The 13,875-nt window shown below is 39.8% G+C and overlaps 1 protein-coding gene across 3 annotated transcripts in view; it reads right to left on the minus strand.

The window, feature by feature from the left end:
• Positions 1-13,875, minus strand: part of LOC147019123 (mucin-4-like) — a 129,841-nt gene that overhangs the window by 94,748 nt on the left and 21,218 nt on the right. For all 3 annotated transcript variants that reach the window (XR_015062766.1, XM_085899993.1, XM_085899992.1), the window contains exons 7-14: positions 12,180-12,313; positions 11,575-11,742; positions 11,276-11,455; positions 10,834-10,970; positions 4,851-4,969; positions 3,020-3,238; positions 2,508-2,705; positions 2,001-2,120 (exon numbers count right to left, since the gene is read on the minus strand). Coding sequence is in view for 2 of the 3 variants with exons in the window: in XM_085899993.1 (XP_085756119.1) it covers positions 2,001-2,120; positions 2,508-2,705; positions 3,020-3,238; positions 4,851-4,969; positions 10,834-10,970; positions 11,276-11,455; positions 11,575-11,742; positions 12,180-12,313 (1,275 nt within the window). In the remaining variant the exon portion in view is untranslated. The remainder of the gene's footprint in view (positions 1-2,000; positions 2,121-2,507; positions 2,706-3,019; positions 3,239-4,850; positions 4,970-10,833; positions 10,971-11,275; positions 11,456-11,574; positions 11,743-12,179; positions 12,314-13,875) is intronic.

Consider the following 13,875-nt stretch of genomic DNA (forward strand, 5'->3'; position numbering starts at 1 on the left):
GTTATAAAAATGATCAACATGATGTGGTACGAGTGACAGGTTATAAGCTGCAAAATGTCGAAAACCGGTTTTGTTCAACAACTTTCAAAATTTGACCTTTAAAGGTCACAAAACTATATTGTGGACATTAAAATAAGGAAACAGGATACATGCTGTAGCTTATTGGAGTTAGTTCGTCGAAGAAGGTCGAAAACCCGAGTCGATTCCCACAACTTTGAAAATTTGACCTTTGTGAACTTTAAAGGTCAAAGGTCAAAGGTCAAGGATTATGACCTTTGGTGCAAAAATTCCTCTGGAGCATTCCAGGAACAATATAACGTCATCTAGGCTATATGGCATTTCGCATTACTCGGATTATCCATACTTTGATGAAATCAGCGTAAAAACAATCTTGAAGGAGGCGCCATGGGCAAGGTGTTCGAGATAGAGCAAAATGGTTTCAAGACTTTTGGTGGGGAATGACCTCAAGATTATGCATAAAAATATTGTCATCCCATTCTCAAAGTTTGGGCGGTTGTATGATTTTTATGTCAAAATTCGCAATTTTCTAGGTTTGTGACCTTGTGACCTTGACCTTGGGACGAAAATGAAAAATCGAGCTCAGTGGGGCTATGCAGGTGCCATTGGGCTAACCAAATACCGAAACCCCTGCCAGAACACATGTTTTTGGGGCGTGGCTCCGCCGATAATGGGTGCACCACTCCCATTCTCAGGAAAACACAACTAGATCATGATATAAACCTCCCACCAAAATTTTATCAGGATCGGATCAAAACCCATGGAGCTATGCTCGGGACAGACAGACAGACAGACAGACAGACACACACCAATAACGAATATTGCGGTCACTTACTGACTCGTGAACCAAAAATATGTTTTGATTTGCTCAAAACTTTTTTGGTGACTACATAACTCCATATGTGTTATTTCATAGCTTTGATGTCTTCACTATTGTTCTACAATGTAGAAAATATTTCAAAAAATTAATAAAGAAAAACCCTTGAATTAGAATGTGTGTCCAACCTTTTGACTGGTACTGTATGATGAACAAATCGTTGACACACAGTCATTTTTCAAAATATTCCCACACTGGGCTTTTTCCCCATGACGAGAATGGTTATTTTACTTCCAACTTCAACTTGTTTTAAAAATGATTTTGTTTAAAAACGACATCAGCATTGGTAATTGGCACAGGCCGGTATCACTATGTCGGTAATTGACACAGGCCGGTATGACTGTCGTGGATCGCCATACTGGTAATTGGCACAGGCCGGTATGACTGTCGTGGATCGCCATACTGGTAATTGGCCCAGGCCAGTATGACTACCGTGGATCGCCATGTCTGTAATCCGCACAGGCTTTCTAAAGCACATCTGATTCATATAAAATAACCAATTGGCAATTGCTTCAAAAACAGCCACGAGGGCAAAGAGAAACGCGATTGCTTGTACAGTGTTCGGATGCTGAGGGTTAAAAGTTGAAAACTACTCTACCTACTTCCTGGTACGTCTTGACGTCATACGTTCCACTGTTCCAGGTGTAGCCGAAGGCATCAAGGCTTTTTAAACGATGCACAGTATTTAAAGATTGTAAACACCTTTCTTCCATTTGTTGGTGATATACCAAAAAAATTTTCATACCGGCTTTTCTTGGTATATGGGAATATTCCAAATTCCATTACAGGCATATCGATATATCGCCAGACCCTGTGACATTTGGTATTACATTTGTTGTGGTAGAAAAAAAAACACATGTGACTAAATTCGAGGAGTCCATATTATGTAAATTATTTTATGCATGATACAATTTATTTTCTATTTTTAAACATGTTTTAACCGTGATCCAAGGAATTTGCTAATTTTCCCATCATCTCATTGGCAGTTTTGATTCCTCAAATTAAAATTTGGTCGATACAGTCTTCAAGAGTGATTCTTCTTCACATTACAATAACCTGTGCAGACTGAAACAACAACTTCACACATGGATAAATGACTACTCACCAATGAAAGGAGGCCTATAACGGAAACAGAAATCATTTGGGCGCTTTTCGACGTAGTATCGGCAGAATTCCCAACTATTTGATTTCATGCAGCAGTTGTCAAACGGATCCAATTCACTTTCTATGAGGGAAAACAATTATTACAAAATTTATACATGAGTAACTTTTGTGAGCAATCTATAAATATTGCAGAGCAGGCTAAATGGATGCTATTTCTTTAAGTCCATCTTCCCTGCATTTTTGGGGATGTATTTTTGTTGACAAAGTCTATGCTCATTGGAGGAGCAGGATTATTACTCGCATGGAGTTTGTTAAAAAAAGAATGGTGTATAGGTGAGTATATTTTTGTGTTTTATATCAATTGTGCACTCACTGCATGCACCAGAATTGAGATAAAAACATTTTTCATGATCCCTAAATCTGCTCATGCAAAGTACAACATCATCTCTTTAGCATCACAAGTACTGAGTGTTGAGCATTTTGTCAATATTGGACCATGAACACATACCATGGTAATGTTGTCGTTTTTCACTGAGCCATGACTCCCTTATGTACCTACTCCAGTGCCAAAAAGCAGGTTGATCCCAAGGAGTAGGAAGAACTTTTTCATGCCTTCCCATTAAAAGTGATCCCCAGAAGTTGTAGTAACACCGCACACCACTTCCTGACCAACTGGGCCATCTGCTCTGAAAAGTCCATAGAGTTCCTGGAAGGCAAAGTCACATCCATAAATACTTCCAACAATTTCACTGTAATTATTTGGAGAATGGTATGTTCAAAGTGTTTTCCGAGCAATCAGATCTGTGTCCATATTAAAACTCAGAATGCGATTATTTATTGAAAGTGTCACAACCCAACCCACCAAAGCTCTATTTGTGAACGACTTTCCTGTCATTGAAAAATGATATTGATCAAACCCTAAACTTTTACAATCTGTTAGTCGATAATTGAATGTTGAGCAGAATGGAATAAACAGAGGGGATAATTTTTGGATGTTAATTGTTTTTCACATACACTCACCTGGTATACGAGGTTCCTTAAATCCATACCGTTGCAGATTCCAGCCTGAAGTATACCAGGGGTCAAAGAATGCCTGCCATAAGCTGCAAGGGCAAGGAGGATTGTTCCAGCGGAACCAGGGAAAGCCCTCAGAATGGTACCAGTTCCAGCAGTCTTTCCGTGGATTTGTAAACTGGGCTGCGTTATTCTCTAGTTTAAATGCCCAACGGCCCATTGCTCCTGGAAAAAACAACGACCATGCGATATTGAGCAGAATGGAATAAATTTTCACTTTTAAAGCAAAAAGTGTATTTCTTGACAAAAACTTCAATATTACCAAACAAATATCTGTTTTCTTTCAGCAGAAAACCTTGGCTCATGGAAGAGCAAGGTTTACAAAGGGCAAAAAACAACATTGAGAACTCAGTGGGGCCACATTTGGACACATCAAACAAAGGATAAATGAAAGACGAGGAAAATAGGGGATGAGATACAGTAACCTGAAAGTTAGAGGGTTGAGTAAGGTAAAGTTTTTTTTTTATGAACCATATTCTTCACAGAGGGTTGATGCTGCTGACAGTTTCTTGGAAAGGATTATACTGGGTGGTTTGCCATTGCATTCCCAGCGTTGATTGTGCTCTATCCTTTTGAATGCTGAGCACCAAGCAAGGAAGCAACACATTCCATTTTTAAAGTCTTTGTTATCGACTCAGACAAGGTTTGAACCACCAATCTCCTAAACTCAGAGCAGATGCTCTCACCATTCATTTGGTAGGTATCGTTAAAGAGAGTAGAAAGACAGTTGATATAAAATGATAGTGTGTTGCTTGAAACCCGAGAATGAAAAATGCGATTGAACGGCCTCTGGAAAACACTTCCACTAATCAGAGAAACCAGCAAAAAAGATTCAATGTGTCCGGAAACCCTGGAATTGGGAGGTGAACCAGGAGAGGGTTACTGGAAGAACACGTCTCTTCGGGGAGATGGTGATGGTCAGAGGATGATCTCTCTTTTTGAGCAGAGGGAGCGAGACCAGAGAGAAAAAAGCAAGGACGCGACCAATGTGTCTGGCACGTGAGGACAATGGGTCTTGTGCTTCGGCTTCATCAGAGGAGATGCTAATAATTCTGAGAACTTTCGACTCCACAGCATCCAGGAGAGACATAAATAGTGCTGAGGCATTATCCAGAGGGGAGAACAGTACTTCATTGAGAAGCACTTCATACACATTGCAGGCTGTGAGTAGTTATTTGGCATTGGAGGCCAGCTGTACAATATAGCCAGCGGCTGTGACTGATGGTGAGTCCCAGAAGGTCAGGCAAGTGAACTCCTTGCAGCGATTGACGATGGAAATGGAGAGGTGAGTTCATTTGACCATGCTTTCAGATCGACAATGTGAAATGTGATATATTCAAGGATTCAAAGACATCCATTTGTGAGAAAATAATCTGATTAATTCCAGATCACCAGAGAGTGATGCTGTTGATGTTTGCTTCTAAGTGGGACAGTATACAGTCCAATGCAATGTGTCATCATATCCAAAATGAAAGGGTTTTCATGAGGTCGTTTGTGTAAATGAGGAACAACACTGTACCGAATACACTGCCTTGACACACTCCAGCCTCCATTGGAAGAGTCGAGGAGAGGGTTCCATTGTTTGCAACACATTGACTGAGTAAGTGGAGGAAGTCAGAAAACCATGTGCGAAGACGGCTTTGTTTATCACAGAGAGTGAGATTGGCATGCAGAGCAGGATGGCAGACTGTGTCTAATGCCCAAAATAATTGCATTATAAACAGTGTGAAATATATAATTACATCACCACCAAAGGTGTGCAAATACAGGCTCTCACCCATTTCTTTTATGGATCCCTTAGCAACAATTTTTCCAGGAAACATATCCGGACGATATCTCGTACTGTCACTTTCTTCAATGATGCCATCATTGTAGTGAAATCTCTCGTACCAGCCACTGGAATGCAATAAAGAGAAATTACTCACTTAATGTGATGTGAAAAGAAATTGTAAACTTTTCTGAAAACTTCAACAGCAGTTCCTTTAATTGTTGAAAGCCATTTCTTTATGATGTCAGTATTTCTATTGTTTTAAACCAGAACTAAGATTAGTGTGTGGTACCAACAAAAGATGAAGCATTTACAGCAAACAAGAATTCAGTGAGGTTTTCTGTATATAGTTTGTGAATGCGAAAGATCTCAAAAATCTCTTTAAAAGTTTGAGCCAAGGTATGCCGGTACACTGGCGAAACTTTTTGCTTGGATCAGCAGCATAATTGCATAATTACACAAGGTACCTACAGTAGATGTAGTATGTGAGAGTCATGGTATGTCAATTTGTCACAACATATGTCTTTTTGACCAACTGCAGGCCTTCACCTGTGCCTAAGTTGCCTCATTGTGATGCAGCAATGATGGTGGTGACATGGTATCACATTAGCGCTTCAACCACAATGGATTCATAAGTGCAAAAATGTCTCTCTGCTTGCGTAATTAAATGTCATCCAAAAGCATTCGCTGGAGAGTGTGTGCCAGGATGAATGATTAATAAAACTTTTTCATGAAAATGTTTGTCAGGAGATCTGCCATTCTTACAAAAATATCAGTCCACGTGTGAAAAGAACGATTACAGACGATTGGACTATTACTAAAAGTGAGGGTTTGATTTTTGAACATAGTAACCATTTGCTTGATGTTGGTGAAGCCTGTTTTTGTTTCTACCGTTCATTGCTCATTAAGGAGCTTCAAACAGTATTGCCAAATACACCACATCTGCAATTAACGTGCTGGTTTGACTTTGCTTCGTCTTTTGTGATATTTGCTTGGTTTGTTGCCAAGAGTTTGCTGCACAACGTACCCTTTCAAATCTCATTTTTTTGTAGTTTTGAAGCAGGCGGTATTTTTATTTACACCGATAGAAATAAAATTCTCATGCGCTTCACTCATGAGCTTATACATAAACCACATACATGACGAGGACATAATGAGACAGAAGTGTAGGTTTAGGTAAATTACAGACTAGTGCACAACAGAACAAGTAACAAAGACATGAAATATCATAGCCCCCATTATTTTAGTAATAATAGTGGACGGAGTTAAAGGATTAGCACATATTTATGGACAACTAAAATGGCTGCCAGTCTGACATCTTTGATCAGATCACAAAATAAAATGAGGTACATATGTAAGCCACCATGTCCTGTGCTTGTGCCAAGTTTGAATAAAATCGGACCATGCAAGTCTGAGAAATGGTTGGGGACACATTTCAGAAACAAAATGGCTGCTAGTCGGCCATCTTGGATCTGATCTCAAAAAAATGGCGTGCATATGTAAGCCATCATTCTTTATCTGTGTACCAAGTTTGACCAACATTGGTAAATGCATGTCCGAGAAATAGTTGAGGACGTGTTCAACATCGGGTTTATTTTTTTACAATTAAAATGGCAACCAGTCGGCCATCTTGAATCTGATCTCGAAAAAAGTTGATATGCTTATGTAAGCCATGATTCATTATCTGTGTGCCAAGTTTGAATAACTGCGGTAAATACATGGTCTGAGAAATGGTTGAGGACATGTTTAACATCAAGTTTTTTCCACCAAAAATGGCTGCCAGTCGGCCATCTTGGATCTGATCTCGAAAAACAATGACGTGCATGTGTAAGCCATCATGCACTCTCTGTGTGCAACTACATTGGTATATGCTTGTCCGAGAAATGGTTGAGGACGTGTTCCACATCAGGTTTTTTTTTACAACTAAAATGCCCGCCAGTCGGCTATCTTGGATCTGATCTTAAAAAAAAATTATGTGCTTATGTAAGCCATCATTCCTTACATGTCTGCAAGTTTTAACAAGATAGGTAAATGCATGTCCGAGAAATGGTTGGGGATGTGTTCGACACCAGGATTTTTTTACAACTGAAATGGCAGCCAGTCGGCCATCTTGGATCTGATGTCGAAAGCAAAATGACATACATATGTATACCATCATGTGTTGTTTTTGTACCAAGTATGAATAAAATCGGTCCATACATGTCCAAGATATGGTTGCGGATGCACGCATGCACAGACACGAAAATCGAGACCAAATCCATAAGCCCCTGTTGGACGGACCAAGTCCAACGGGGGCTAAAAACCACCATAGTGTATGGAGCACATGCAAGACAAGGACACAAGGAGAAGAGAAGTGTAGCTTTTGGTAAATTACAAAGATGAATCGGCAAAAGAAACAACAACACAGTGGATGGGATTTTCAAAAAAAGAGATTTAGGCTCATGAAAGAGCTGAAGGATTTGAACCAGAAACCTGGCATCATGAGACATGGGTTTTCATGGACATACTGAACAGATTAGCTCACATGCAACTGATATGCTCATGGCTAAATTCAAAATTCCTACATCCTCATTTGAGTAGCCAGGGTCAGCGTGGTGACTCATGATTGGTCAGAGTGGAGGAACCCAGGCCTAGAATCTGCTTCGGCAGAAATAAAGCTCCGTTTCGAGCATGGAATGTAGAAATTATAATAATACCAGCAAATAACATCCGTCACTTCACTGATGGGAATACTAAAGGGGGGTGGGAGAAAAAAGGGGGAGAGAGAGAGAGAGAGGGGGGTGGGACAAAGAGAGAGATGGTGGAGAAGAGGGAAAGAGAAAGGAGGGAGGGGGAGGGGGGCAAGGACAGAGAGAGAAAGACAAGGGATGGGGGGGGGCGAGGAAAGGGAAGCAAGTAGGGGTGGGGGAAGGGAAAGCAGCATGAGGGGAAGGGAAGGGAAGGCAGCATGAGGGGAATGTTGTACTGTCACAGCATACCAGGTCATTACCAGGGTGAAAGTGCTTTCAATAGTCGATTGCGAAAGTGAACTTGTTGCTGTTGCAGCTTTAGTTTCTATGAATCCTCATTCTCAACTGTTACTAATCGGTACTCTCCCTTGTGTTTGGTTTTCAAATGTTTTCGCATATTGGACATGTTACAGTGATGAGCAATTTCAAAAACAATGTGAGCATGAAATTTTCGGGCTGTCTTCCTTAATCTTCCCAAAGGAGTTCCAAACTGCACTTCTGGACCTTTTGAATGACATGTTGTCAAAACTTTATCAGTAGATGTATTGCCTACCCATCTGTCAGCAAAGCAATCAGCACACTTTACTGGCGAACGTCAAATGCCTTGCTATTCATTGAAGAAGAACACGCCATTGGGGCATGCTCAGTTTGCAAGTGACTTGCTTTTGCTGCTATATTGCAAATGGGACACCCCAGGGTGAAATTTTTCCCGTAAAAACGCTTCTTTCTATGAAGGATGAATTACTTGGAATTGACATCGAGTCCGGTTCACTACTCGATTCCTTTCAATTCCATGGGTGGAATTGAGTACTTTGGAATTGATTCCGCCCACCACTAATAAGCGCTCAAGCAACCACTCCAACAAAATGGTTGATAAGGAATGGCTGGCGAGGTCATACGAAACACCATCCAGAAGATGTCCGGAGATGACCAAAAATGCCCGGAGTTTCAAACAATATGTGAATTGGACAAATTAACACTTTTTTAGGAGTGAGAAATGCTGCTAAGTGCAATTCCGCAGTTTAAATTTTGAAATTTGGTTTGGGTTAAGAGATTCTGGAGCTCACTGCAATTCAGCTGTAATGTTTGTAAACGTCCAGAGAGTTTTATGGAAATGGAGGGGGGGGAGGGGTTTGGGAGGTGGTGGGAATGTGTTTGGGAGGAGGTAAGCATGAAGTTAGGGGAAGGGAAGGCAGACGTGTGGTGGAGCATTAATTACGATTCATAGTCTCATCAAAATGATCCAGCATAGGATAACAGTGAAGATGGAAATAAAATAATGTCTGAAATACATCTTCTACTGGTCATACTGAAATATTGCCCAGAGAAAAACACTGTCTGCAGATTAGCACCACCTAGACAGGTCTGCAGACAAACACCGTCCAGAGATAAACACTGCCCGGACACATCCGGTGACAAACACAGTCCAGAGATAAACACTGCCTGGACATGTCTGGAGACAAACACCATCCAGACACATCTGGAGACAACCACCGTCTGGGCATGTCCAGAGACAAACACCATCCAGACACATCTGGAGGTAACCACCGGAGTATCAAATAATGTGTGAATATAACTCTGGATGTTTATAAGCATTACAGCTGAAATGTGATGAGCTCTAAAATCTCTTAACCTGTTATAACCGATCGCTAATCGCTTACTAAGCCAGCACGGTCATATTAAACACCGTCTGGAGATTAACGGAATGCCAAACACTGTGCGAATTGGACAAATGAACACTTTATAGCAGTCAGAATTAATGCTGAGGTCAATTGCGCAAGTTTAAATTTTGAAATTCACCTCAGGTGAAGAGATTCTAGAGCTTATCACATGTACGGAAACTAAATAAAGCCACAGATACTTGGAGACGCCTATAGTGTCAAACAATGTCCAAATTGGACAAATTGGCAGTCAGAACTGCTGCTAAGGTGAATTCTGCAGTTCAAATTTTTTAATTCAGCTCAGGTTAAGATATTCTCGAGCTTATTGCATGTGTGGAAATTAAATAAAGCTACAAACACTGGTGTCTCTGGGCGTTTATAAGCATCACGGTGTATCCAGAAATTCGTAGGTATGATGATCAGGTCTTCGATGATATGACCGAGGAAAGTTATAAAAAAAAATTCATTAACGCTTTGGCATTAAGAAGCTGTTGCAGTCTGTTAGAGTAAAGGCATTGATGAACAAGCTAAACAAAATGGCGAATTAAGACCCTGGCAAGCTGACAGAGGGCTGACTCAGGGGCTAACCAAGGTTGATGGCTTGATAAAGGAGAATTAAATAAGGCCATTAATTATATTCAAAGGGAGTGTTTAAATTAACCCAAACATCCAATCTTCATTCATGCACTACCTTAGCGTTCCCTTCATACACCTGAAAAGTTTGGGGCCGCTAGGTTTCATGGGTTTGGAGCCGCTAGGTTTCATGGGTTTGGAGTTATGGAGGAAACACACTGACAGATTGATGGAGTTTACTTTGGTTGACTTCGCACCCATCCAAAGTCAACGGCAGACCCCCCCCACCAACATCGTTTTAGTGTATTATTCAATAGATATAAGAATCTCTGAATGAAAACCTTAATAGAATAAACTGCTGGAAATAATAACGTAAAAACTGGATGTTGTCACTAAATAATAAATCAAATTCCCAGAAGTTGCACAACTTGTCTGGGAGAAAAAAACAACACTCCCTTGCCGCTCCCTTAAGGAGAGGGTGTTTCCAGTAAATTGTAGTCGATCACCACATCAGATTTCTGTCAATCACCGACGACGACGACGATGATGACCGCAACATGAAAAATCGAAATATCGCGCTCCGTAACAAGCTCCATCAGAACTAGTTGTGACAGGCAAAAGGCATTGGGGAAGGAGTATATTTTGGTTGACCATGAACTTTTGGTATATTATTATATTGATGGGGGTATATTAATTAACTTTTTGTGTATTATTATATAAATATAGGTATAATAATGAACTTTTTCCTGAAAAAGGAAAGGCATGTTCAGATTGCTGAGACACTTTCACTGCCACCACCTCCTCAGATCCTCAAATATGCCTACAATGCAAGAGGCATGTAATGCACCAAGAGTTTTAATTACAACTGTGAAGCTGTATTTTGCAGACACCTGTTGATGATGAAGTACAAATACAATAAGTGACACAATAACAAATAAAATGTATTGGCAATCTCATTTGTAATTCAATGTTAAGCCATCAGATATGGTTGTCAGACATTTAAAAAAGGTCTCATGTTCAGCATCAAACCTGTGGTATCCAATCAGTGCATGATTGGCATTTGGATCACGAGACTCAGGCCTCCAGAGCATCTTTCCTTCCATGAATTGGATCAGGCAGAACGTGTTTATGCCGTCAGTTGTAAGAATGGCCTGGAATGTGTTTGTCTGCAAGAGAAATAACGTCTGAAATCACAAGACTTTGCTGTGCATTATGGATGGAATTTTAAAAGGGCTCTGTGGATAGATAAGATCTGTGCAACAATGTTAATTGTGAAAGATTTGGCAAGACATATACCATAAGCCCCTCAACACTGCACTACAAATATCAGTTTCTTCTACTTGGAGATATATTCCTCATGTGGTGATGGAGCAAGTGAGCATAAGGGGAATATGACAACATCAGTATGAGCATTAAAGCGTCACACTTTCATTTGAGGGTACAAAGAAGATTAAGATGTACAAACACATACGTTAAGCAAGTTGCTGGTAGCAGGGACAGCTGGTACTCCGTCCCATGTAATCTTGAGTATCCAAGTAGCATCAAAACTCTTGGTGAAGTTTTTCTGCACTTGCCCATTTACTTTCTGCCTCAAATCACTGGCATCTGAATTGCTTTGGCCACGGCCGGTCTTGCCAGTGTAATCATATTCCTGTAAAGTTGAGAATAATGCAATGAAAAGAAAAGAAAGAATATGTGGCAACATTAGTCTCATTTCTCGAAGCATGTTAGCAAAGCAACATTAATTAAAGAAGGCACCGTAGTAAATACCTGATAGTAAATTGATCCCACATTGTGCAGGGACACGTCTGCATCATCCCAGAACACAGAAATGGTCGGAGTGTGGTAATCAGTTGGAAAACCATGCGTTGGTGGGTTTGGGTAAGCAATGCGGTAGTCCCAATTTCTCATGAAAATGATTGCACCATTGTCGGTAAACTGTCAGAAACCAAAAAAATACAAAGGTTTCAAAAGTATGTTTCATCAGGTATACACAAACAAAACACTGAACTCGTAAATCTTCGACAGCAAATACAGTTTGCAAGAAATGCTGACCAGTAAACATTAACAAAGGAGACAACAACAAAATGTCACACCTGAACAAATGTGCAGGATATGACAGATTTTTTAAATAATCATCTCCATGTGCAATGCAAAACATTCTTTGTAAATGGAAATACTGAAAAGAAGATAAAAATAAATAAAAGCACTGCAAAAAAGAATATGAAAAAATAAAATAAAAAATCACAACATGAACTTGATGATTGGCATTTGAATGCACACAAGCCACTGGAGACTGTTGGTAGAGATAGATTAAGGGAATATTAAAGAGTAGGAGAGCAATTTAAGGAAAGCAAATGTATTATATTACTTACATAGAGCCTGTAAAACATGGAATTGCCAAAGGGGATTCCAAACGGAGGAGAGAAGATGGGAGAAGTGTAATCATCTGCATTGATCCAAGACCGTTGATCCCCAGTTTTCAATCCATAAGAGAAAAGACGAATCTCTGAAATAACAAGTGTTTCCCACAATTCAATTTACATTTAATACAAACTGTAAGTTCACTTTCCAGGATAATTTCCTCACGCACATGAAGCGAAAAGCAGGGTTGAGCAATTTGTTTATGTATGTCCGTCCGTTCGTCCGTCCATCCATTTTATCCATTTATGCTCATCATTTTATGAACGAGGAACAGCTTATTTAAATGGAATGTTATATTTTGAACATGAACCAGAATATGAATAGAGAGACAAGTCAGCCATTTTACCATACATTGGCTCTGAATTTGTACAGATCGCACATGCTCAGGGAGGAGTGAGATAATATTTTAGTCGGTTTCACTGCCAGGCAGTAAAACAAAATTGAAAAACATTCCAAACAGGAAACTTAATGTTTTTAAGGAAGTCATAATGGACATAATCAACAAGCATGAGTAACTTATGTAATGTGTTAGAGAGGGTGATGTAATTGATGCTCGAGAAAACTGGCGGGTAGAACCTGTAATATATTTCTAAATATGCCTTTAAACATCAAAAACATTAATTTAAATTCAATATAAAGAAGAAAGTTTGTGGATTTGTTTGTTCATTTATGCATTTCCACCCTGGAGGAACCAGTGCAACCAAACTTTGCAAGGCCTCCTCTTTCATCCAGAGGAAGGTCGAGGACTTTGTTTGGATAAAAAACAAAAATGGAAAAACAAAATAAAAATAAAAAACAGATAATTGACCTTACACCTCAATCGAGTCTTGTGCTTTTACATGGCCTGCATTTTTTCCCGGAAGCAATCAAATAACATGTATTGTAAAGATCATCGGTTGAGGTTGTAGTGAGTTGTTGTCAACAACACAAATTTAACTATTATAGTGCTTACATATGTGCCTGTCATTAAAGAGATTGCTTTGCACTTCCGTGTTCAGGCCTAGAGCGAAAATGTTACTTTCACACTGCCACGATTGAGTAATATGTATTGTGAATATCGTATGCTGAGGTCATAATATAATGTGTTAATAATAATAATAATAATAATAATAATAATAATAATGTGTTAAAATGTAGTATGCAAGCATATAACAGAAACTGTGTTTTCCATTGGTACATTTTTCCCCGACCTCCAATCCTCACCGTCATGGTGCGATCCATCTCTAAATTTTTTAACTTAAATATAACGAGTCACAAAGGTCGGCATGGTAAGATGCCAACTGGAGCACCTCTGGAACTACCAAGGGAACACTTATGTTATGAAATATCTTAACCAACCTTACTTGCATTATAAAAACTGTCACATGCAACTAAAATAGACCCGTGATGGGCAGAAACAAATCAGATGCAAAGAGAATGGGAGTCTACATGTCACTTGAAACTCAAGAGCAGGCACAGGCTTGGGTTGAGGATCAACGTGCAAGACAAGCAGCCACCAGGGCAGCTGAGACAACAGAGCAGACACATGATCGGGTTGAGGATTAACAAGCAAAACAAGCAGCCTCCAGGTCAGCATATTGAGCATCCTTAGAAGGTGAAGAATTTCTATACAAGTGCAAGCACATTTTGCAATGCCCAAGATTGGTA

This window comes from Eptatretus burgeri, chromosome 10 (genome assembly GCF_056783735.1).
Source record: "Eptatretus burgeri isolate ZD-2024b chromosome 10, Ebu_testis_v1, whole genome shotgun sequence".
Taxonomy (NCBI): domain Eukaryota; kingdom Metazoa; phylum Chordata; class Myxini; order Myxiniformes; family Myxinidae; genus Eptatretus; species Eptatretus burgeri.